General features: G+C 42.6%; 2 protein-coding genes across 6 annotated transcripts in view; one reads left to right on the forward strand and one right to left on the reverse strand.

Annotated features, from left to right (window-relative positions):
• Positions 1-18921, forward strand: part of cnot4b (CCR4-NOT transcription complex, subunit 4b) — a 37746-nt gene extending 18825 nt beyond the window's left edge. The window contains exons 10-14 of one of the 3 annotated variants that reach the window (XR_005447439.1): positions 187-442; positions 1140-1661; positions 10556-10786; positions 15704-15795; positions 15926-16059. Coding sequence is in view for 2 of the 3 variants with exons in the window: in XM_038739138.1 (XP_038595066.1) it covers positions 187-442; positions 1140-1661; positions 10556-10786; positions 15926-16257 (1341 nt within the window). In the remaining variant the exon portion in view is untranslated. Of the gene's footprint in view, positions 1-186; positions 443-1139; positions 1662-10555; positions 10787-15703; positions 15796-15925 lie in introns of all 3 variants that reach the window. The other 2 variants (XM_038739138.1, XM_038739139.1) reach the window with 2 other exon arrangements.
• A 759-nt stretch (positions 18922-19680) lies between these two features.
• Positions 19681-26782, reverse strand: part of tmem178b (transmembrane protein 178B) — a 146563-nt gene continuing 139461 nt past the window's right edge. For all 3 annotated transcript variants that reach the window (XM_038739141.1, XM_038739142.1, XM_038739140.1), the window contains one exon: positions 19681-25212. In XM_038739141.1, coding sequence (XP_038595069.1) covers positions 24962-25212 — 251 coding nt within the window. In that variant the 3' untranslated portion in view covers positions 19681-24961. The remainder of the gene's footprint in view (positions 25213-26782) is intronic.

Raw genomic sequence — 26782 nt, forward strand, 5'->3', positions numbered from 1 at the left:
CTGAATCAATAATCTGAAAATACTGATAGCCATCCTCTGTATCTGCGATCATGACCTATTTGAATTCTGTCTCGTTTTTTGTTAGCTATTTTTATATGTCCATATGTCTGTTCATGTACATGACTACCAGACTAAATAAAATATTAAAAAAATAAGTAAGAGGCTCTCCTCTGTTGTGTCCTGTAGGTCCAGAGCAGTGACTCTCCATCGCCCCCTCCTGGCTTGATTAAGCCCAGCCTGGCGGTTCCCATCAGTGTCACAGTCCACGCAGTTCGCTCCCCCTTTGAGCTGGCTGCTGCAGAGTCCCAGTCACTGTTCTCAGACAACAGTAACTTCAGGCATCCAAACCCGCTCCCCAGTGGACTGAGCGGCTTCCTCAGCTCCCCAGACAGCAACGCCGACTGGCCCACTGCACCAGAGCCACAGAGCCTCTTCACCTCAGGTGGGCCTGACAGAGGAAGTTTGTGTCAAGCAAGGGTCGCTGCTGGGTAATCTTTCTGCTGATGTATAAAACATCTCAGATTGTCTTTAAAAATTGCATGATATATAAACATTGATGAGTTAGTGTCTGAACTTGACACCTCATTTCCATAAGCCAATTGAAACATCTGTACACAAACTCATTTAGAGTTCTGAAGTAGTGCAATGACTTTTTCTTTGACAGTGAAAATGACAGTTTTTTACGGGGAGTTGCATGCAGATGGAGAAACTGATGTGTCCAGTTTTTACCAGATTTTCAAAATGGAAATGCAGATATTAGTCAAGCTGTATGGACAGCAGCCAACCAGTTTACAAAGAAGTACTAATAATATTAGTGCAGTAATACTTCCAGTGTATTTGCATCAAAATGAGGATTAACGTTAGGATTAGAATCAAATCTGTAAATCAACTGGATCTAAAATACTACTCAAATGGTCTAGACCTAAATATACAATGTATATACCACTGTTGTAATAAAGTCTAGGGCTGCTGAACCTCCTCCCTCTGCCACAATATGTGATTTCACTTTTGGCTTGCTTCAGGAACCCTGTGAATTATGAAGCTCCGTGTATCAATGTTGAATCATTCAACAGTAAACTATTAAACTCTTGACTGCTTCTCTGTGAAGGCTGCTCACACCTCATCCCCTGTGTGTGCAGATACCATCCCGGTGTCGTCGTCCACAGACTGGCAGGCAGCGTTTGGCTTTGGCTCGTCCAAACAGCAGCAGGAGGACGACCTGGGTTTCGACCCCTTCGACATCACTCGCAGGGCTCTGGCAGACCTCATAGAGAAGGAGCTCTCTGTTGAAGACCGCTTCAGCTCCCCTCTGTCACCCGGCTCCTTCCCCCACAGAACCCACAGGCCCCTTTTAAACAAAGGCCTCGGGACCCCAGGGGGGCTCCCACTGCCAAACCACCTCCCGCCCTTTCACCACACCTCCCAGCATCAGCATCCTCAGAGGGGAGGCTACAGCTTCAGCTTTCCCACTCACCCTTCATCCTCCAGCTGCTCCTCCTCATCGTCATCTTGTGGGTCCTGGATGGGTTCCACCTCATCACGTAGTAACTTTGTGCATTTGAACCATACAGCCTGTCCAACAACCTCACACAGTAGCTTCTTGGACTTGACAGTGCTGCCCGGACATCACAGTACTGGGCTTGGAGGACTCCCCATCACAGGTAAGGCTAGATCAGGGAGACGGGGTCTGGGAAATCTGACCTGTGCACATATAATGGTGTTTAACTTAATGTAGATGTGAAAAGTATAGTGTTTGTTTGTTTCTAATCATCCTAGCATGGCCATTAACAGATATATAAAGAAGTCTGGCTTGAAATGTTAAAAGAGTTCAAACAAATGGACTATATTTGACTTTTGCGATGAGGATTGCCACACCCAGCCTGGTGATGTGTGCCTGTTTGCACTGGCACACATCACCTTGGTTGAAGAGGTGATGTGTGTCAGGTGGTAAAGCTGTGACGACTATAGCGGTGTTGTCACAGCTTTTCCACCATGAAACTACAGCCATAAGACTGTTTTTGTTAGTGCCATAAAACCTCCCCAGAGGGCTGCCTTTCTAAAAGCATCGTACAGTTTTCATCTGTCTCAGCCTGTCTGAGGAGTTCTACTAAGGCTATGCACAATCAGAATTAGAAACACAGAATGCAGTGTATTTTCTACAAAGTTAGTCTCTGCAGAAGAGGTAGAGAACTGGAAGAACGAGTATGTTATTAATTGTAGTGCATTGCATCATGGGTAAACATATGCTCATTTATTGACCACTTGGTGGCAGCACATCATTTATTGTAGCTATTATTCCAGTCTGTTTCTGAGCATCTTTTCACATCTCCAAACACAGGCCCGTTCTCATCTCCACAATTTATGTTAAACTTTAGCTCAACACCTGCTCTGGGAGCAAATCGCCCACTAAAGAGCAGATTCAAGTACTGAAATACAAGTCTGGAAGTGTTTGTGATAATAAAAGAGATATGGTGGGGGCGTGGTGGAGCTTGGCAGCAGCTGACTTAAAAATTCATTCAGGTGCAATTATGTACCAAGAGCTACCCATAAATCATCATTTATCGCAGTCCAGATGGTGTTGGACTGGGAAGGAAATGTGAAATGCTGTTTTACCAGGGAGGTCAAACAATGACTCAACATTAGAGAGATGCATAAAGGTGTGTGTGAAAGTGATATATATTTGTGTTGGGCAATGATAATATTTTTTAAACGATAAATCGCATGGTTTTCTTGCAATTAATCGCGATAAATTGCGTAGTTATGCACAAAATTGAATAATGAATTCTAAAGTAGTGTATTGCGCACTTTTAATTTAAATGTACTGCTATATAAAAAAAGTGCAATAACATAAATGTCAACTTAAACATTAATGTAATCAAATATTAAACTACATTTGACACTGCTAGTGCATTAACTTTTATCTAGCTTGTTAAAACAACTTACCATCAGAGTCCAGTTTTCTTGGGGTTTTTTTTTTTTTAACAGGTATAAGCAGAAACATTTTTCTTCCATCAGGGAGCAGCATATGGGATATATGGATGCTTCGAAACCCATCATAAACAATAACAAAGAAACAACTCCTAGCTCAGTGTTCTAACATCTGCAAACGTTGTGCTATCACAACTAGAGATTGATGAGAAATATGCTACGGCAAGGGGGAGCCAGGACGACAGGTCAGTGGGGAGATGTTATGATCATCATCCCCACACTCAGAGATTGGGTCCCAAGCCCCAACAACAACAAGCCCTTACGGCACAGAATCACTCAACTTAAGGGCGGCTGACCTACGATTGAAGATCAAAACCAAGCTGGACCAAGTACAACGACCAAGATTGCCAAGGCTGGACCCCCCAAGTACAACGACCAATATTGCCAAGGCTAAGTGACAAAGTACCCTCTGAAAGTCTGCTAGAAGATGTGAATGCAGCACTACATACTATCCCTACTAAAGCTATAACCGAGACCAGTGAGCTGATGTACGCTACAGCAACAGTGATCCTATAGATGCTTGGCTATAAGATGAACACCACAAGCCACAAAGACCATTATCCCTCATGGAGTAGAAGGCTAGAGGCCAAGATCAAGGCAACACAAAGAGAGGTTAGTCAGAGCTACTGACAGGTGCTTCCTAAGAACAAGCTGTCGATACCTGAGGCTCTGGAAACTGCCAAACAAAGACTTAGCACTCTGGCTACCCGCCTAAAGAGATACAAGGAGAATAAACCGGATGTTCTCCACCGAACCATCCAAAGTGTACTCTCAGTTGCAGGGTAATAACACAAGATCAGATCCACCCAGGGCTGAGACTGAACAGTACTGGAAGAACATATGGGACAAAGAGGCATCCCACAACACCAATGCTCAGTGGCTAGTGGATCTAAGAACACATAACAGAAATCTCCCAGAACAAGATCCAGTAACCATTACAACGGCAGACATCCAAGAAAGAGTGGCAGGTATGAAGAGCTGGAGAGAGAGCACCAGACCCTGACATGATCCACACCTATTGGCTGAAGAAACTAACTGCACTCCATGAACGCCCAAACAAAAGCACAAATGAACCAACTGCTGATGGATGGGACCCACCGAGAATGCTTAACTCAAGGACGGACAGTCCTGATCGTGAAGGACCCCCAGAAGGGAACAATCCCATCCAACTACCGGCCAATAACCTGCCTCTACACAACATGGAAGATCAGGCATCATAACGGCTAAGATGAGAGCAGGCACATGGCTCAATACATGGACAGGGCCCAGAAGGGAATGGGTAATAATTAGGGCTGAAACGATTCACCACCAAGCAAAAGTAACGTTACTTCTTAAACGACACATCGATGACTCGTTGAAATAATCTATAGAAGCTTTGAATACTAAAATCATCGTTAGCTGCAGCCCTAGTAATAATACCAGGAGAGCCAAGCACCAGGTTGACCAATCTGTGCCCCGCCTGGATTGACTACAAGAACACCTACAACTCAGTGTCACATACATGGATACTGGAATGCTTGGAAATGTACAAAATCAACAGGACTCTAATAGCCTTCATCAAGAACTCAATGGGGCTGTGGAAAACAAGTCTGGAAGCCAACGCAAAGCCAATTGCACAAGTCACCATCAAGTGCGGCATATACCAAGGTGATGCACTATCCCCGCTGCTGTTCTGCATAGGCCAGAACCTCCTCAGCCAGATCATCACAAAGACTGACTACGGATACCGGTTCCGAAGTGGAACAACCATCAGTCACCTCCTCTACATGTTTGACATCAAGCTGTATGTCAGAAATGAGCGAGACATCGACTCACTGATCCACACTACCAGGATCTACAGCAACGACACTGGACTGTCGTTTGGACTGGACAAGTGTGGCCGCATGGTATCAAAAAGAGGGAAAAGGATCAAAACCGAGGGGGTTGAACTACCAGAAGGCCACATTGCAGATATTCAGGACAGCTACAAAACCTTGGGGTGCCGCACCCTGAGATGTACACCAAGCGCAGTGAGAGAGGCCGAGGGCTAGTGAGTGTCAAGACCACTGTCCAGGACAACAAAGATCCAGGAGGGGCAGATGGCCCCCAAAGATGAAGGGCTTAGTGAATATCTCAGGCAGCAGAAACCTGAAGGTGAGGACAAGGAAGACGAAGAACCTTCATGGAGGGACAAGCCGCTGCACGGCATGTACCACAGACAAATAGAAGAAGTGGCTGATTTAAAAATGGGTGGGTTCAAACAGAAGGTGATATGTCCTCAGTTGTTTAACACATCTAGATGTAAATACCAGGAAATGAAAGCTGAAATTCTGAGCTCTTGTCTCATCTTTTGATCTTAAACCCAAATGTCTTCAGTGAACACACACACACACACACACACACACACACACACACACACACACACACACACACACACACACACACACACACAGCCACCCCCCTGCCAATTAGTGATCATCTGATTGTCTCACGAACAGACAAAGCCAAAACAGATCCCCAGAGAAAGAGAGAGAGAACCTACATGAAACTAATCCAACTAAAATTGCATATTTCACACCACAAGCTAAAGCACAGTGCTGGAGAAAAAAACAATCCAGCTGACATTAAATTTTTTCTACCAGGGCAGTGAAAGTTTAGCTGGCGGATTTGAGCTTCCATGCTCTAAGCTAACTTTACCGTTTTATTGCCAATTAATGCTACTGATCAGCTGATTGTCTCGCTAACGTAACCAACAATGCCAAACCACAGGCTAGAACTATTAACACCAACAAGATGTGCTTGGAATATCAGTTTTTGTTCTTTTCTGCCTGTCTCAGCAGAGCTAAATGCTGATTTAATTTAGCATGGGTCTTTATTCACTCTCTCTCTCAACCTCAAACTTTTCATCCGAAGAAGACAGGGTTGCCATTGGTCTCCAATTTAGTATTGGATGCTGTGGACAAATCTGCGACCAGCACACAGAAAGATCACTCTAGAAGTTGCTTAAAGCGGGAAGCTTCCGGTCTGAGACGTGAATCCAATGTGGAAGTCCCATAAACCTACATTCTGTTGAGCGGCCAGCAGGGGGCGACTCTTCTGGTTGTAAAAAGAAGTCCAGCTCCATTAGAAATAATGTTAAAATGACCCTACTTCTCACCTGATTTATTACCTCAGTAAACACTTTATTGTATTTATGGTCTCAATCACTAGTTTCCGGTCTTCTTCAATACAACATGATCATTTAGCAAATTATGGAGAAGAAAATAGACCATAAAGCAGAGTATGCGTCAGGGCGGGATTATCTGTGATTGACAAGTCGTTACCATGGCGACCCGTCAATCAGGCTAGAGTGACTCGTACCCTCGGCACTGTGTAAATTTAACCATCGCTGTTGAAAAAGCTTATTAGGAGTTGGCTGTTCACTTTCTCTGGTGAGTACATTTAGTTTTAAGACTGTTGTTCTCTAGACAAAGTTGTCAGCCCTGTTAAGATGAAAGTGAATTACAGATGCACCTAGCTAAGCAAGCTAGATAGCTCCACACATAGCCGTTAGCTCCACTGTCTCGTCCAAATCTAGTCACTTCCTGGTTGCAAAAACTCAACATGGCGGCGCCCTATCGGCCAGACTAGAGGCTTCAAAACGCTTCCACTTCTTTTAAACAGTTGCTTTCGTCAGGTTCAAGAGCAGCACTTGATGTCTGTTTGTTAAAACTTGCAAAATACCTGCATGTAGCCATTGTACAGCATGTGTTGCTTCCATGTTCCATTCCTTTTTTTTTAAATGCAGTACAGTGGCATTCTGGTTGCCAGTGTGTTTGTTGGAGATGAAAGAGGAAGGACTCCCTGATACCACAGAAAAACAAGCCAATCATCAAGGAGACCAACCACAGAGTTTAAAATCCTGCACCAAGTGCTATTAAGTTATTTTTCATTAGGTAAGCCCTGCCCATGTTAGTTACTATTGCTAAACCTCTCAAGCTTTTCTTTCAGACATGGCAGATATGCAGTTTACAGTGACATTTACAAAAAATAAAATCAATTGAAACGAGAGGTGTCTATGAAGATTCTCAGTCATCCAGGTCATAGTTATCCAACAAAGGTTAAAATCAAGGGCAACTGGACTTGGTTGAAGATACTGGAAGACGTTTCGTCTCTCATCAACAGGACTTCTTCAGTTCTGACTGACTGGCAGGGAAACTCAGCTATTTAACCTCAGTGGGGTCGTTGGCCCGGGTCATCGATACCGCTGGTTCGTTAGTGTTCCTGGTTGCTGTGACGACAGTCGTTACAGTCGTTAAGACTACCTGTGGCCAAGACTGAACGACCATCGTTGGTATCTTCACCTGAGGCCAATAGGTTACGTTTGTTGAGTTTCCTGGGAAGTGATGAAAGGACAGCATTGTAAGTGGGGGATAAGTGGTGGCGTAGATCCCCTCCTCTGTTCAATGACGGCTTCTCGACCCGGGTGTAGATGCTTCCTTGACACCTCTTTCAAACCATCCATCGGTGGTTAGATTGATCCTTTTTGTTCAAATTTTCAATAGCATGTTTCACTGCGAGGATGAGGACGAAAGAGTTTACATAATGCTATATCTATAACATGTTCTGCTGGGCGAGTTTAATGCTCACGTCGGCAGCGATGTAGAAACCTGGAGCGGGTTGATTGGAAGGAAAGGCCTGCATGATCTAAACCGGAGTGGTGCTTGGTTATTGGACTTCTCTGCTAGTGAAGTTGTCTGCTGTCAACCGATTGCTACCCGCTGGTGAGTTGGATCAAGTGACTGGGGAAGCTGCCGGACAGATCTGGTAAATCGGAACGCGTAGATAGGGGCTCCTGTCTACAAGGTCTTTAACTCCCACCTACAGAAGAATTTCTCGTGCATCCCAAGGGAGGCTGTAGATGATCCGAGTGGGCCATGTTCAAAGCATCTATTGTGGAGGCGGCTGCTTGGAGTTGTGAGCAGAAGGTTGTTGGTGCCTATCATGGCAATCTAAGAATGACGGAGGCCATCAAGCTGAAGGAGGAGGCCTTTTGGGCTTGGTTTGCCCAGAGGTCTCTTGAAGCAGCAGACCGTTATCAGGAAGACAGAATGGCTGGTGGTTACATAAGCAAAAACCCGGGTGTAGGAAGAGTTTTGGGGAGGCTATGGTGAAGGATTTTCATTTGGCCCTTAAGGATGTTATAACAAACTCAGGAAGGGAAAGAAGGGCCTGGATCAGTCTGTGCTTTGTGTTTAGCAGAGGATGAAGAACTTCTGACCAATTGTCTATCTATGGAAAAAGCAGCAAGGCACCGCATGTGGATGATATTCACCCTGAGATGCTGAAGGCTCTGGACATTGTTGGGCTGTCTTGGCTGATGCCTCTGCAAAGTCATGTGGTGGTTCCCATTTTTAATAAAGGGGATCAGAGCGTGTGCTCTAATTATCGGTGTGTCACACTGCTCAGCCTCCCTGGGAGAGTTTATTCCAGGGTGCTGGAACGGAGACTCCAGCAAATTATCGAGCCTCAGATCCAAGAGCAGCAATGCGGATTCCGTGGGGACCTCAGAATTGCTTTGCTGCTCTTTGTTGATGTGGTTCTATTGACTTCATGAGACTGTGACCTCCAGCACGATCGTGACGAGATCACAGATGCAAATGAGTTTCCACCGCAGGGAGGCTAGGCTCATACTTGGAGAAAAGGCAAGGAGCTGGTTAGCCAGGCATACTAACAAAAACACAAAACCAAAAGCTTTGACCATATAGCGGACCTGTACAGAAATAGGTTACTCAAACCAAGCAGTAAATCTCCACCATTTCTGAGCTGCAGTGATTAACATAATTTGCAGTAATCTCTCAATGTCTAAAAATAAGACACTGGTGGTTAAATGAAACTAGCTGAAGAAGATGAGGCTGCATTGGCAGACAACCTTCGTCTGATAGCAGTCAAAAAAAACATCACCTAATGGAGTGGTAAATAATTCCTCCCTCTAAAGGAGTGGCATTGGAAAACTTGGTTAAATTGATTTTGAAGGCAGCTCTCAGCCTCATGAATTAAACATGGCGGCCCTTGTTTATCTGAGGATGCAAATGGCAACATAGGTGATGATGTTTATGCCAGATTAAAATGAAAAGGACTTAGTGAGGCCAAGCTAGGATCACAGGAGAATATTGAGGGAGGATTGTTTCCTCTTAATCACTCATGTTGTGGGGGTTAGTGCTTTACAGTATTTAATTGCAAAGCTTAGTATAATTAACGGAATCTTTCTTAGACTTCATGCTTAAAGTAATATATATGGTAACAGCATGTCTAATGTAATAAATACTATTTCATGGCATTTCCATAGTCTCTTCTATTCCTTAGCTGTCTTGTAGGAAGCAAGCTGTGGGGGTTAATGAGTAGGTCAACCAACAATCATCCTGCCAATTAGTATGTATTATTCATAGAGCCAGGGTAACTGGGAAGGCTGTTGTCCTCGTGGGGTATCTGCAATATCTCATTAGACAGAGCTCCAAATAATTCCAGCTCCCAACCACAGCACCACTATACTGCTTTTGGGCTGCAGGAGACAACATGGCAGCTGAATATTTAGCCTGCTGCTGCAGCCTCTTCAGCCTCGGGACTTAAATCAAATGTCAGATCTGACTGACCTGGCTACACTGTTTGCTACAGGAACAGAAAACTCGATGTGAGTCAGATTGTCTTAGCACATTGTGACATATTTAAATGATTGTTCACTAATATAAAAACATGTCAGCCTTTCCTACTATTGAATAGCAAAGGAAAGCAGTTAACTCTGAATGTCAGTGGACAGATTTCATCTTTCCCAAACTGATAAGAAGACAGGTGTAGGGACACTTAGTATACCACATTTGGGGATAGCAATAGTCAGATTGAAATATATTTCATACTGAGTCCTAGGGCTGTTTATTGAACCTCCATTATTTTTTAGCACCACCTGACGTATCCTTAGCAGAGAATATTAAAAACTTTGCATTGACTGTCTGGTCAGATTCGTCTTCTTATTTACTTATTTTATTAGAAGATTTTGCCAACTTCTGACTATTTTATTCAGCCAAAGGAATTGTACAGCTCCTTGTGTTTAGACAACAAATGTACTTTATTTTGGTGATTGGTTATGTTGAAAGAGCTTGTTTAAATACAGTATATCATAGTAAAATATTTTTAGCATCCGTACTGAAACTCTAGTATTCCAGTGACCTGTACTATTGAAACCTTTCAAACAAAAGCCATCCCCACTGGCTCTAAATCTCGACTATTGTACCACAGTCTCACAGGCCAACATGTTAATTTGTGACTTTGCGTTAGCATTCAGTGTATAGAACCCACAAAACGAGTGAAGCTACTCCTAGCTCTCACATAATCTGAGCTACCAGCAGTATTAATTAGCAGCATTTAAAGCTGCCACCAGCAGCCCAGCGTTCACTTTCACCACCAAGTGTAGAGTTGTCTGCTAGTGTTAAAATTCCACATTGTGAGTCCACATTGTGTTAAGTTTTCCTGACAGAAACTAATACCATTATCTATGTATTGCTAGTGGCATAGTTTTTTTCTAAGAGCTTCCCCTCTCCCTGTTTCCATGCAGAAAACAGCAGTTGTGTAGAGAGTATAAGTGTGAAAGAGTGGCAGGAGGGACTCAGAGCACTGTTACCCAACATCAACATCAACTTTGGAGGACTGCCCAACTCCTCGTCTTCCTCATCGTCATCATCCTCCAGCGTCAACCATACGGGGACACTGGGGGTTTCTGGGAATGTTTCTCACAGCCTCTGCTGGGATGGCACAGCCAGCTGGATGGACCCAGCCATCATCAGAGGTAGAAGCCAGATCCTGCTCAGGAGCTCTAGATTTATCTCAAAAGGCCATAATGAGCTTTTAAATGAAGCTTCCCTCTACACTCATAGTGATCATTCACTGAACAAAATTATAAACGCAACACTTTTGTTTTTGCCCCCATTCATCATGAGCTGAACTCAAAGATCTAAGACTTTCTCTATGTACACAAAAGGCCTATTTCTCTCAAATATTGTTCACAAATCTGTCAAAAACCTCAGGTGTGACATATCAAGATGCTGATCAGACAGCATGGGTATTCATAGTTTTATTTATTTATTTCCACTGCCCGCCAACCAGGAGTTTGTTACTTTTGCGTTGCCAAATGTTGCTGGATGGTTGTGCTTTCGGATGCGCTAATCAAGGAGACAAGCCTGGGCTGTGTTAGGTGAGGGATTCCCCAGAAGGTAAAAGTAAACATTACTGCAGTTGAGCGGCGGCAGAGATCTGCCGTTTTTTAACGCTAGAAATGCTGCAGCGGAAGCTGTAACGTTATATGGATCAGATATGTCCGACACTTGCAGTTTGTGTTCATATCGTTGTTTTTCTTAAGTTGAAAGGTGATCCAAATAAAATTTGACTGCTTTTGCGGCATCTCTGCGGGGAGTCGCGCTGTGAGCCGCTATCTTGGTCTGTTGTTTTGCCCTCCAGGTCACGTGACTATGAAAACTATGAATTGCACTGGTGTGCCTTAGGCTGGCCACAATAAAAGGCCACTCCAAAATGTTCCATCACTCAGCACAATGCCACAGATGTCGCAAGTTTTGAGGGAGCGTGCAATTAACATGCTGACTGCAGGAATGTCCACCAGAGCTGTTGACCGTGAATTGAATGTTCATTTCTCTACCACAAGCCGTCCCCAAAGGCGTTTCAGACAATTTGGCATTACATGCAACCGATGTCACAACCGCAGATCATGTGTAACCACACCAGCCCAGCATCTTCACCTCCAAGGTGGTCTGAGACCAGCCACCCGGACAGCTGCTGCAACAATCTGTTTGCATAACCAAAGAGTTTCTGCACAAACTGTCAGGAACCGTCTCAGGGAAGCTCATCTGCATGTTCGTCGTCCTCATCAGGTTTTCAACCTGATTGCAACTTTGCCTGTGAGGTGGATGGATTTTGTCAGCAAAACTAACACAGATTTTGACAGATCTGTGAACAATATTTGAGAGAAATAGGCCTTTGTGTACATAGAGAAAGTCTCAGATCTTTGAGTTCAACTCATGATAAATGGGGGCAAAAACTAAAGGGTTGCGTTTATAATTTTGTTGAGTGTACATTACAGTTCAAATAAAGGAGAAATCCATTACAGCAGAGTGAAACTCGGTTTTCAGTTGTTGGGAACCTGGGACATTTTATTCACCCAATGATGAATCAACAAAGTATCCTGCAGATGAAAAGATATTGAAAATGAACAGTTCTTTGCAGCCCTTCCTACCATAGCTAATTTTGGATATTGAGATCAAGAAAGCACAGGTAATTATAGCAGGTAAATGCAAAAGCCTGTGATGAGTTGTCATTATCCAGATACAGTTAAGTTACAGGTCAAAACCAGGTGGAGAGGGGAGAAAGTGTTAAAACCAAGTGTTTGAATTTTAGTACTTGTTTTTGTTTTGATGTCGGTAACTAATGATGTGGTAAAGGGTCTGTAGTTGTATAGCACCTTTTTAGTCTTTCTGACCACTAAAGGATCTTAACACGGCATCACAATCACTCCATTCCAGTGTTAGACAGTAACGCATTACTGTAATATTACTTTTCTCAGTAACTAAGTAGTGTAACTAATTACTTTTCTAAAACAGTAATATTATTACAGTTAATAAGGCAAGCAACGCTGCGTTACTCGTTACTGAACGCACCATCCTTGACGTGACTCCACGACTGTGCGGAAGCTCAGCAGCACTGGACCTTCTGTTGTTCGCTGATAGCCAAAACTAAAGGAAGAAAGGAGAACGAGGGAGAGATGTTTTCTTTCCACAGCTGTAAGTAGCTACTGCCCTTATTGTGTCACAGTCTAAGATGCAAAGAACATTGTCGTCTAGTGTAAACTCTGTGCGACCAGCAAAATGAACATTTCTACATCTAATTTACTGAAGCATCTGCTGAAGAAACTCCTTCAGCTACTGTCACTGATGCTTGGACTTGTTGGGAGAGAGTGGCGTTAACATAACATTTTGTAACTGCTCTTATAAACAGGCTACATGTGCAGAGAAACAGTAGTCCTAGTTCAAAAGTCGGATTTACATACTTAATTTTTTTATTCCAGCCGGTGGCGTAAAGAAACGTTAGGCCTAGGCTATATGCATTGTGAAAAACACGCTCGTTGCTGCGAGAGGCTGCTTTGTTTAATTATCAACGCTGACCGCCACATGTCGATTTTCTTCTTTTTATTTAAAATTTTTTACTAGGAGTATTTAAAATCATTGAGGAGCATATATTCGTGCAGCACCTCCTCCCTCGCTCGCTAGTAACGTAACATGTAACGTAACTAGTTACTTTTAGCACCGAGAACTAAGTAAAGTAATAATATTACTTTATTAAGGAGTAACTAGAAGTAACTAGTAAAATATTACAATTACAATTTCTGAGTTACTTGTCCAACACTGCTCCATTCGCACACATCTGTGCACGCATGAGCAGAGGCTAAGGCAACTGCTCATCAGAAACAGAAAGTAACTATCACACCATGATGGCCATCAGGAGCAGTATACAGTGTTTCCCATACGTTCATTTATTTGTGCCACAATATCAGCGCTGACCGCCACATATTGATTTTTATTACTAGGCCTATTTAAAATCATATTTGATTACTGTAGCGCATTCGCGCAGCACACCCTCTCTCTCTCCCTCATGAACATCCATCCATCCATCGTCAACCGCTTATCCTGCGTACAGGTTCGCAGGGGGCTGGAGCCAATCCCAGCTTACGTCGGGCGAAAGGCGGTGTACACCCTGGACAGGTCGCCAGTCCATTGCAGGGCCCCTCATGAACACAGCTGTACAAATCTGTCCAAGACAACGCTGTCAATGTCAGAAACCCAGCTTTAAAAAGTTAATGGAAAGCATGTAAGGAGCCTAGCTAATGAGGAGAGCTAAGTTAATGTTAGAATACAGCTGGGTTTTTAAGGCTAGCACGCTGTATATGACAAATTCCTGTGACCCTTTCAGCGCCCATTTAGTTCAGTAGACAGAGCACTGTAATAAGGTAGGAGTTCACATGAATTAGTCGTCTTTATGAAACGAAATCATCTTATTATTTATAAAACAATCCCTTTTGGAACTACAATCTGCGTGATACTTCATACCAGCACCAATGGTTGTAGCTACTGTTATCTTGTGGATGAGCTCATCCTGTTTTTAGTCTTCTCCCAGCTCAGACCTGGAAACAGAGGTATTCTCTGGTAGTATGTGGTCCAACAGGGAGGACAGATGGACCCATGGAAATGTGTTGGACCACTTGTTGGATGATTTTTACAGAACAAGGCTGCAGATGTAGTTCCTTGAATATTACCTTTAAAGCATATCATTAAATTGATTTACTCAGAAATACATCGCCACAAGTCAATAGCATCAAATGAAATTCCTTTGTCAAATAGAAACCAGCTGAGTAGTATCTTATCCACATCTTATTTGGTACTGCCATCAACTACTGTATTTTGTGCCTAAGATTGTGACCTTGCTTCCATGTGTGAGTGTTGTTTATTTCTGCTTGTAGATGACATCAGGGTTGGCACCAGAATGCCCAAATATTTATTTTGTCTGGACAGTATACCTGTTCAGACCCTGAGTTTCGTGAGCTGGACAGACCTGCAGACTGGACACAGGTCCAGACCGACAACAAATCAGAGCAGTGAAACGTGTGACTTTTCGATCCGACCGGATCCTCATTCTATCTGAATGGCTGGGGGGCCAGACGTATCTACCATGAGCTCAGCAGATTTGTCTGGTTCACAAACTCCAGTAATTACAATCTTTCAATCTTTTTTATGTTAACAATGAATTAGATGACTGTGTAATGTGAAAGGGGTCACTTGCAGTGAAACCCCCACAGGGCATTACCACTAACGCTGCAGCTCCACAAGCTTTTAAGCCTCTTTTAGCTCATCGTGTTGTTTCTACCAGTAGCAGTGAAAAAGCTCTAATAAACCCACTATACACTACATACTCATAATAGTACACAGTCAAAGTTAGCAACTAGCTAACATCAGCAGGAGGTTTTTGTATTGATTTAGTTGTATAAAGCATTTTGTGTATCCAGAGCGAGCCGTGTGAAATCTGAAAAATGTCCTCAAGTGAAGTCACTTGAGTCAGCGTCAGTTGGGAAAAAAAAAAGTTTGAAAAAAAACCTGGCGGTGTTGTGAGCTCACTAGACTCCAGGAGGTTAGACCATCTCTGACTTGCTCACAGAAAGAAGTGATCTGCTAAGCTCACTTCTTTCTAACTCTGCACTCCTCTTCCCTGCTTGAGCCCAGTGGCTCAAGGCTGCTTTATCTGCTACTAGCATAACACACCCAAGTCTCCAACTGAACTGTCAGCCTTCGAGTTGCAATGTTGGTAAGCTAGCTACCGGGGTTTGAGAAATATCTGTTGCTGCTGTACGCTTTTAATGTTGTATCCTTTGTGGATGTAATTGTTCTACATTACTGACTTGTTTAATCTTGTTTGTACTGAAATACATTTTATTCACCTAATTATCTCAGAATTATGAGAAAATATGTCATGTGAAGCCAGCCCCTGCTTTGTTTTGCGATGCGTGTATTTTCTAGGCATTACGGTAAAATCGCGTCACAGCAGATTTCAAAATGAAAGTGAGCTTCTGGTGAACATAATGTAATATTCAATCCTCATGTCTCCACTGACTCATTTAACTTTTCTCACTTCTCACATCTTTTTTCAGAATTACGAGATAAGGTGTCTATATTTTTTCTTTGGTGAACCCAATGCATTTTCCGTATGTTTGTGAGCAATATGAAAATACTGAACATACAGGTAAATGGAGCATTTCGCCATGAAAACAGAATCTCATCCATTTATTTGTATCTTAAAATGTAATTTTAAATTAAATGTAATTTAATTTCAAATGTTGTATCTGAGTGTCTGGTTACCTTGTCCTCTGCAGGGATCCCAGCCTCCAGTGGCCACAGTCTGGACTCTCTTCAAGATGACAATCCTCCACACTGGCTCAAGTCCTTGCAGACACTCACAGAAATGGATGCCCCGTCCTGCTCCGCCTCACAAAATGGCCGCTTTGAGAGTCAGCCATCCCCCCACAGAGGTGGCTGGGCGCACTACCCGGCCCCCACCAACCTGTTCCACTCCCCACCACCGGGCTTCCAGACAGCCTTCAGACCCCCAACACAGACCCAGACAGACCTGCTACAGAGCGACGCTATCATGTCAACACACACACACAGACGCACACACATCACCACCTCCAACCAAACAGAATGAGCAGATACAAGAGTACAAAACAACTATTAACAACTAATACAATAAAATAATATTTTAATTTCGTCCTCCTCCAGATCTTCTGAGCTCTTGGCGTTTCTTGTCTTGTTTTCTGGTTAGAGCTGGTCTATGCAGGGTACCCCAGCCACACCTCCTAACACTGTCTGAATGTATCATGATCACAAAGTGCTGCTGAGACGGAAGCATAGTCGCTCTGTTAAAACAAGAGTCAGGAGTGATTTCCACAGTCTGAGATGGTATTTGTAGTCACAAGGTAAATTACAGTTGTCATGTTCAGAGAGAGGTGCTTTGGAATAAACAGCAGACTCGTGATGTTTTAAAACCCGACTGAACAGGTTTCTCCATAAGTCTCAGCCTCAGTTGACAGAAGCTGTCTCCAAGAACCCTTGAGAGAAGTCATTCATAGACAACGCGCTGCATCAGACAATCAGACCCTCGATTATTTGATCAGGAAGAAATTAAAGGCTTAGGACAGTTTATGTATGGTATTGTAAGGAGCTACACAGCTATGGAAATGTTGACAGAAGTAGTGAGGAAGCTCAAAACTATTCTGAGCACTACTTAGGCCGCAAGTCAACTATTGCAAGCTATTGAACTATTGTAAGAGCAGCATTAGGTTTGTGTGCGAGGGACGACCGAATCATGAACGTGACAGATGATTTGAACATGCAAGAGGAATTGTGGAGCCAGCAACAGGGATTCTGCCGCTCGTAATGACCACAGCTGCTCGCACCCTCTCTGCAGTCCAAATCCCCTGAGCTCAAACTGAGAGCAGATTGTCACCAGTATAGTTTGAACTGAAAGTGAAGGGCCATCCTGCCTCCTACTTCTAAAATAAAATCTGGGACAGTGGCTTTTTATAACCACCAGATGGAGAGAGAGAGCAGGATTTGGTGTCTGTTTAAGCTTAAAAATCAAAATGACTTCACTAAATGACTAAAATCACATTTGGTTTGATGGCAAATTCTATGATTTTAAGCCATCATTGAGTAATTATATATATATATATATATATATATATATATATATATATGAGTTACTAGCTATATATCATAGTGGCCATGGTAGCTTCTTGTTAACTTCTCTTTCTAGTGATTTTCTGAACCAGGCTTTTTTGCATGACTTGCAGTGAGATGCAACATTTGTAAAGCAGTTTGTTTGTTAAGGTAGAAAAGCAGATTATTTACTGTGATCTGATCTGACTCCATGTGGGATTAAAAAAACAATGATTTAAACTAAAGATAATAAAAATAATCTTTAGAATTTTTTATGGGATATGGCTACATTCAGAACAGTATTATTTAAATAGGCAAAGGGAAAATCCCTCACACTGGTATAAAGTAGGCAGTGGTAAGGGGGGTATGGCCAGAATTTGGCTGAACTTCTACAGCGTAGATCCACATGTCCGCAATAATTTAAGTGTAGGCTAATCAGTAAGGTGTATATATTGGCATAAAATATGTTAATCACTTGTCCTAGTCATATGGTCACCAACCACTCCTTAAGAGGAGCAATATTTTCCAAAGCTGACTTTCAGAAACTCAGACGCACAAAGAGTGCAGATTCATCCTGTTGTTTGCTGCTGCAGCACTCTTTGCTGTGATGTCTGAAACTGCAGCTCATGCTTATGTCACGTAAAGAAATTCAGGTGACACATTTTAGAACGCATTGCCGTGAAATCGTGTGGCTCAAAGCCTGTACTTCTGGTAGGTATAGGGGCTTAGTGCCCAATCAGTCAAGTGGCACAGCCAAATGAATATGGACATCCTTGTGAAATAGGTGGTGCTAGAAGGTCGGTAAAGCAGAGACTACCTCTAGGTCGCTAAGAAAAAGTTCCATGAACTATCTACATGGATGTGCTCACCTGTGACGGCGTGTATGGTCCACACAGTCATACATTTTGGGCTGGACACAGATGGTCCCAGGGTTTTTTACACATCAGTAAATGGGGTTGGGTCTTGAAAGTCTTGCAAGACAACATGAGAAAGTGTGGTCTAAATCTGCTGCTAGGTGAATGCCCTCAGGAGAACTGTTGGCCAAACCTCTGTATCAGAGGGTAGAATGTAGACATACAGTGGCAGCATGTGGACTATCTTAGCACAGTGCCACTGTGTGGCGCTCACTGTCGGCTGTCTTCAGGACCTCTCCTATTGTCCCAGACATACAGTACACGACAGCCTCAACTGCATGAGTGATGCTGATATTCATGGCAAACACTGTTGTTCATGTGATTTGTACTTTGTACCTGTCGGTTTTATACTGAAGTCAAAGAGGTCTGTTTAGAACATTTGAAAAGAGTGTTTATTTTCAATTGGACTGGGCTTTAGCTGGATGCTCGCTTGAATTAAACAGTAAATCTCCAAGGACTCCTGAAGAAGGATTTGTGGCAGTTTTCCATTTTTATGAGTCTCATTTCAGATTGGTTGATTGTTGAGGCGCTGTGTGCTGGGATACTCATAAGACCAACTCAAACCATCAGTGACATGAGGTGTAAATCATGTATGCCTTTCTCATCCAAAAGCTTCAGTTCTGAACGGTCCTTTTGTTATATCTATTCTTGAGAATTAATGTAAACATGTCTAAAAAGAAGGATCACACCTCTCTAGGAACATAAAACAGATATTAAATAAAAGAGAATACATGAAGTGTGATGAGTTTGGTCCTTATTTCTCCTCTATCTCTGCCGTCAGATGGAGCTTCCGGTCACACACACATTTCTTTTCCTGTGAAAAAGTTAAACCACGTCAGCGAACCAGTCCCCGGAGACAAACCACTCACACAACATCAGTGTTGCCTGGTCAAACTCTGAATCTGAATCAGTTGTCTTTATCCATGTGGGACCTTGATTTTGAGCTCATTTGGTTTCATGTTCCCCGTCAAGACCAACTAGTGAGGCGCTCTAATGGTTCACGCTGCTTTCAGTGTGTGCCAATTAACTTTATCATGCTGAGGAGGCAGCAGCTTGCAGATAATGTCAAGAGCGAATTAAGTGCTCACGCTGAGCCTGGCAGTGGCGTGCTTATAGTCACTAGTGACACTGTCACACTTTCCAGAAAAAAATGACTCCTCCTTTTTGCTAAGTGACCAATGTCGGCCAGAGTTTCTAGACGCTATATAAATCCATTAGGCAGTCTGATGCATCGACACGTTAATTGGTGTGTAGACGTACCCCTTCAGCTGTTTGAAGATCTTTATTCATGTCACCAGTAGGTCATCTGGAGGTATCCAGCCACACCGTTTTGAATGTTTCCTTGTTTGCCTCTGTGTAGGAATTTTTCTATTCTTGGTGAAAACGTATTTATTTACAGACCATTCGCTCATCAACTCTCTGAATCCCTTTTTTCTCCTGTCTCATTTTTCTCACCTCACACTTTGTATTCACCAACATGCACAACAACCGACATCATTAGTAAACACACCGATGAGATTTATTTTGTTGTGATTTTACATTCCACAGTTGAACATTTCCTTTTTTCTTTTTTCTCATGTTATGTTCACTCAACAGACACATTACTGATGTTAAAGGTTGATTGTTCAGGTTTGTTTTTAACGTCCGTCCACAATGGAAGTTGCAGTATCTCTGTCCTAAAATCTCGGCCTGTGTTTTTTTTCATCAATTAGCTCAGAAAGGAGGAGGCTTTCAGTTGGCTCTGACGAATCCTGCTGTTTGGGTGAGTCATGTTTCAGTCTGTCAGCTTGAGCTATTTCTGAAATGTCAGTATCCTGACATACAGTAAGTCCAAGCCTGTGTGCTTCCCTACTTACTCAGCTTTTATTAGTTTTGACTACATGCAGGAATACATACAGGAAAGTCTTTAAATATGTCTGTGAACAAGGTTGCGTTGCAGGTATTTATTCAAAAAGTACTTTTTTCACCTCTGACCCGGTGTGGTATGGTTACAGAATGAGACTAAAGGAATCATAAACTGAGGAATAATCTCCTTCAGTGTGACATTAGCTGACAGAAATGAGTAAATTGATGCTAATAGGGTTCTGCTGCCTTGGCCAAACCTGACACACAAATCATCCGGTGTCCTGTCAGGTTTGGGGTGTATTGTTGTGTAAAGCCCCGGTGTTTGGTCAGGCTCAGGTTTGGTTACTTTCAAATAATATTTGTAGGGACACGTCTGTCTTTCTCTCCGTCTCTCTGACTGCGCCAATCATCTGCATCCACATGTGTCGCATCAGCCTGGAGAACAAAAGTATGGAGCCCCAAAGTGTTCAATATTAAAAAGATAAATGATTATGATAAACTGTTTATTTATGTTTATGAAATGATTTAAGAAAACGGTCTGAAACTCATTATTTGAAAATGTTATTTTATCATTCATCCAAGAAACTACATGTTCTGTACGGGCTGCATTAATAAATACGCACTGTAACATATGTGTAATGAAATTGCGTTTTTGAATTAAGGACCAGACATGGTTGCTGAACATTTTTGGTCCATTATGTCAAGGCTGCAACTTAATTATTTCATTTTCGTTTTGGATTCTTTAATTTTCTAACCCATTACCAGAGTTAATGGATGAATATCTCATTATCTCAGGAAAGGCCTTTTAAACAGTAAATGTATGACGAGGACCTCATTATGTCATTAGACAAGATATATGTTATTATAAGATTATGTGTTCCTTCCTTCCTACACAGTTTGTGATCTGTCATTTATGCTCTGGTTTTGTGTGAGGGCCTCTTTGAAGACTCAGAGGACTGACTCCGCGAGAAATCGAAGACCTGTTCACCAGAAAACTATATTTGACGTGTCCAGATAACTTTATAATTAATTTATTATTGAAAAAAAACTGACTGTCATATCTCATTGCCCTGCTCTCTGGTTGTAAGGGTTTAGCTGGGCACAGAAGGGTGAGTGGTTTTCATTGAACCCTTTGAAGGCGCTATCACTAACTAAAGAAGCTATGACAAAGATGTTAACCCACATAGCAGCCATCGCTTTAAACACTCTGCTCTAATCTCCTTCCCTCTCTCCCAGTAGGATTTTCTTTAGAGCCCACAGAGACGGTCTCATTGTAAATTAAAACGTTTTTTAATCAATAATAATTAGGGTTGGGTATCGTTTTAGTTTTATTGATTCTGATTCCGATTCTACTTATCGACTGTGACATTTATCCTCTTCCTCCTTGTTCACCTTCCACTTTATGGCTTAAGTGAAGGGAGTCTCTGTACTAGAGGGGCGTCTCTGGGGACTGCTATCGAACGAAAAATATATATTGGAATCATTTGTAGCCATCATTGGTTTTCCCTAAAAGGTGAACATCAGCTCACCTATGTTTTGTACCTGAGACGTTGCTACTGTTAGCGTTAGCGTGCGTTCCTTCAGATTCACGCCGTGTTGAAGTATATGCTTTGTCATGTTGGAGCTGCTTCCTGCCTCGCACCAAATGTCCTTATTTCAGGTGTTGGATTTTGTCGTTCTCTTTTTTTAGTGAAGCTAAGCAAAACTTTTGAGTGCTTTCTGCTTTCTACAGAGAGACCGCCATGGTTCAGGAATGGAAACAAAAGTATCTTCTTCTTGCATGCTTTGTTTACGTACTGCTTAACATTAGGTCCCGTAGCAGGTCCTGGCAGATGAGTGACACTTTTATGGACTGTAAAATGCTCACTGCAGTTTTATTTGGAGCAGAAATATGCAAGAAGTTCGAAACCGATAAGCAGATTTGAAATGCACATGTCCTATTGAATCCATGGTTCTTGGAAATTTGGTAATGGTTCCAACTTGGAACTGGTTCTCAATACCCATCCCTCAAAATATTACTGAATTCATTTTTCACCACACAGTTTCTGACTTCATCCTGCCTACTATTTGTGCAATTTTAGCATACAGCCAATTCTTCAGCGAAACCAACGTTACAGAGCAAGATGTTGATTGATCTTTATGAGATGGGATGTAACTGTAACCCATCGAGGGAACCAGAATGTGCTGCATGAGTTTCTGTTCTCCGGTGTATTACATATTGTGTCTTTTTGTATTGTTAGCCGACCATCATTTCATGATTTAACTCTACTCACAGTGACATTCAAACAATAAAGTCCAATACATCAAGAAACAGTCAAGATGATCAAACAGGTTGCAAAGAAGCCAACAGTTAATGCTGATTATTAGAAACCTCTGCCATTCTAAGAAGTGTTGGGTACTGGGTCAGCAAAGATGCTTCTGACATCTATAGATGTACTGTATGGGCTCTAAGGGCTTCATTGATTTTTGTTGACAGATAAAGAGCAGATTATGAAGTCTGTAAATGTGACAGTCAAAGGTCATTTATTAACTTTGTTTTTATGGTTATTGACACATTGTGACACTTTCTTGTCTTGATTGAATGGACTTGTTTGTTCAAATGTAATTCACATTCATCAACTTGTATTCTGTCTATGTTTACTTGTCTGTATCTGTATCCAATCACAAGAGCTGGGTAATGCTAGAAAAGCTTGGAACATATTGTCGAAACCAGTCTGGAAATCACTCGAAGGCGGGGTGAAAGGCAAAACGCGATAATCGTTTCAATATGGGGATAGCTCTGCACATTATCGGTCTCTCCTGGAAGATGATCATAGTGTTGTGTTCTATTGTTCACACAGAAAGTGACAGAAAAAACTTTGTTACATGATTACAGAGAGACAAACCCTGCTCACTTTCTCACCTCCGGTGTGAAATGGGTGTGAATGTCATGATGTCATGTTGGTTTTGGAAAGTCTGAAATGGTCAGTTACCCCCCCCCCCCCCCCCACCCACTTCCAACACAGGAAGGGCATAGGGGGTCATCAAGCATTTTTGATAAAGCATACTGGCATCATTCTCTGGACTGAATCATGGCAGAACTCATTTTACTTGTATAATAAAGGAATAAAGGCAGTGTCTGACAATAGTTGCAGAACACGCAAGCATAGGTAAACTCCATTGGTCTGCAAGACTGGCTTGCTTCCCAGTCCCTACATCCAAAAAAGGTTGGGACTCCCTGATCTAAACCAGAATCTTTACAGTCCACAGAATCAAAGTACTGCACGTAGCATTTCTGTAAACGGGTATCAGAAAAAGTTGCAATTAGTTCAGCTATCCTGCTGCTTCCAATGGAGGATCAAGTTGACTGTAGTCCCCGCTGCCTTTCAATGTATGCTTTTTGTCTTGTATTGTTGCAGTTTAAAGCTCAGCTCTGGGTGTCAGTAGCTGCTGCATTTGGTTAATTGGAGTTTTAAATGTTTCTAGCAGTATGATCATCCTCCCTAATATGCATAGAAATATTTGTGTGTATTTTGATTCCTGACTCATGATTGGCGGTCGAGGCCTTGAGGATTCTTGCAGATGCCGAACACAGCTTATCTCCTTCAGTGTAGACGCGTTTCGACCGAGTAAGCTGACACCTTTTTAACCTTGTGCTTTGAGACTGCACTGTTTACCCCTGCCAGGTCTCGGCTGTTGGAGCTGGAGGGAAAGCCGTGTGCTCAGAGCTCGCAGAGCGTCACAGATTCCCAGGAAGAAAAGCTGGAGTGTATTCTTATCATATTCTGTTACTTAAGCCTCCTTCCTCTAAATCTGCCATGTCTCCAGAAAAGACGACAATGCAGAAGTCAGTCGGGTTAAACAGGATACTACATCTCTCCATTATGTCTTTCTGTTCATCAAAGCTCATGCCTTTATACGTACCCAAGGCAGGGCTCCACTTTGAAATTATGAGCATTTTTTACATCTTTTTTTCTATAGAGACTGCAAAACAACACCTCCCCACACATACACACACTCACACACACATTTACCTCTATGACTAGTATGGAAAAAAAATCAAACACGACATTTGCTCTGAAATTACGCTCAGTTGACAGTTCGTTCCCAACATGAAGGGTTCATTAAAAGGAAAATACACTTTGAATAAAAGAGGAATGCATGTATAAAATGCTAAACAGCATATGGGATCATTAGGAGGAATGGAACGCACCTAAACGAGAATGAAAATGGTCCAACATGACATTTCCTGGTTGTCTCTTGTCTGGAATATTCTGTACAATAATGTACAATAGTGGAGGTCCTGGATCTCCTCGCTGCCTGCGTGTCCCAAGTAACTGGAGGGACCTCAGAAGCTGGAACGCTGAAAGTTAACAGATGGCCACTAAACATGATCCCAGCCTAGCAAGTCGCATGGTTTCATGTCTGGTCCATTCCATTCTGAATAATCCCTCAAGAGGCTCCACAAGGCCAAGTCCATGAGAAACTTTGTCAAAGATCTTTACTTGATCTGATCTTAACAATCTGATTGTTTCCCTCCCATATTGCTGATTCATTGAGTTCTCCAAAATCAGTCGACCAGTTAATAGAAGCTGTTTCCATGTTCAGTTCACCCTCTTTTGCTACAACCACTCCACTGTCCAAAATCTAGTCTTTCAGTGTCTCTGTGTATTTCCATTGCAACTTTTCTTGGTCAGGGTCCACTTCAGGTCTGCTCCACAACATAAAAACAAGCACAACTTCATATTTTTGATAATATTTCTTTAGTTCTTCAGTTATTTTCAAGATAGCAGACCACCAAGACACCCATTTTAAACACACACACACAAATAAAAAAGAATCTGTAACCAGAAAGACTGGAGATGAGTGGACGGATGAAGACATGGAGCAGTTTTTTTCTGTTTGCTTGTTGTCAATCTGTGGGTTCAGTTGGTCTTCTCACAGCTGCCAGCTTTAGCAGACGGTCCCGTTCTCCTGCCGGGACTTGGGGCAGGTGGATCGCGGTATCGGCTGAACGGAGGGAGCCAAGGTGCAGAAGAAGCCCGCGATGAGGGTGAGGCCCAGGCCTCCCCAGGCGCAGAACATCGACCAGCCATAGCCATGGCCGATGTCATCAGGCAGGCCGTACAGATACCGCGGGTAACGGGAAAGCTCAAAGTTGATGCCGGCAACACAGGTGCAGAGGGAGATGATGCAGAAAGTTCCTGCAACGACAGAATGTGTTAAACCTCTGTCACAGTTAAAGAACAACAAACCCCCAAATTCAAATTTGCAACAACCCTGACCATCTACCAGTGAAAAAGCTCTTTGGTGCCAATATCCAGCTCTGTGTCCTGCAAATATCTTTCTATCCTGCCCATTGTATTTCCAATTTATGAATAGGAAGAAATGCAATTGTTGCCTGTATTATGTTCACTGGCAAAGTTTTATCCAATCCAGGATGTACGACATTGTTATACTGCAGATAATTCATAGAGAGTAGGTCGGGGTGGGTAGTTGGATATACAAAGCACAGGATTTTGACACCAGAGATGTAAGTCCAGGTCCTGTGACCCAGGTCAGGTTAAGGCTACGGAAACACTTTGTTGCGGTGAGGGAAAGATAGTAAGATTGGTTACATTTTGATCAAGTCAATGCCTACTAGCTTGTGTTTTTACATCAGCCATTACCTTGTCCATACCAAAACCACCACGTTTTTCGAACCTTAAAGGCCAGGGTAGGTTGACCTAAATGCAACAGTGTTTATAGCTGTTTCAAAGGGCCACAGAGATTTGGAGATAGCGGCTCACACTTTGAGACAGTCTCTCCTTGAAGGTATTTATGGGGTCGCAGTTGGTTGTTCACATGAAAAGTGACAGATGTAGTTTAAGTAGCTTGAGAGAGAAGTTAAAACCCATCCTACTTTCTCACCTCCACAACTAAACAGTCTGTATGTTAAGCAAGCATACTTGTTGTCAGATTTGGAAAGTTACAAAAAATCTTTCGTGTTGGTGTAACAGTTCCCTCCGAGGTTGTACTACTGGCTCAAACCCACTGCCACTAGCGTCAGTCGCCAGTGTGTGTCCTACCTAAGGCGTCAGGGAGTGAGGTTGACTGGGCACTGAGCAGCTAGCAGATGCATTTAATATATATAAAATATAAAAAAACGTTTCCTAACTATGTTCATTACAAAACATATTTACAGAATTTTTCCAGCTCAGTGTCTCGTGAGTCAACCATAAAGTTTCCAGTAGATCTCCTGATCCTGTCTCTGCATTAACTGAAAAGAACTGCCTCACTTGCCCTCTTCATTGCTCTACTGTGGACGCTTTGGGAATGAATTGGTATTTCCAGAAAAAAAGGCCTCAGTCCGATTCACCACCAAAACACTAAGTATCGGCATAAACCCAGGAGAACACAAGGAGAACATGCTACCAAACAACACACATTCCGTACTGTACTTGCTGTGTTTTTAAATAACCTGCCCACTTTATCTCATCTAAATGACTTTGGATTGTGTTCAGCTAAAGCAGCTGAAACTGCAGGCTCTGTATTAGGCCTCATATTGGGAGCTCTGTGACCCCGTGGGCTGCTTCGCTGTGATTGGCCACTACAGACTGACCCAGGCTATTTCTTGTGCCGTCATTGCCAAGCAACATAATTGACTTTTTAATTGCCTGTTCATTATACAACTGTAGGGCACAGCACTAATCCAAGGCCCATCATAATTGAGTGTGTAGTTGCCAAGCCAGAGCTGTGTGTGTTTGTGTGTGTGTGTGTGTGTGTGTGTGTGTA

Source organism: Micropterus salmoides, unplaced genomic scaffold, assembly GCF_014851395.1.
Source record: "Micropterus salmoides isolate LMB-PRFRI ecotype aquatic unplaced genomic scaffold, ASM1485139v1 Ms_hic_scaffold_23, whole genome shotgun sequence".
NCBI lineage: Eukaryota > Metazoa > Chordata > Actinopteri > Centrarchiformes > Centrarchidae > Micropterus > Micropterus salmoides.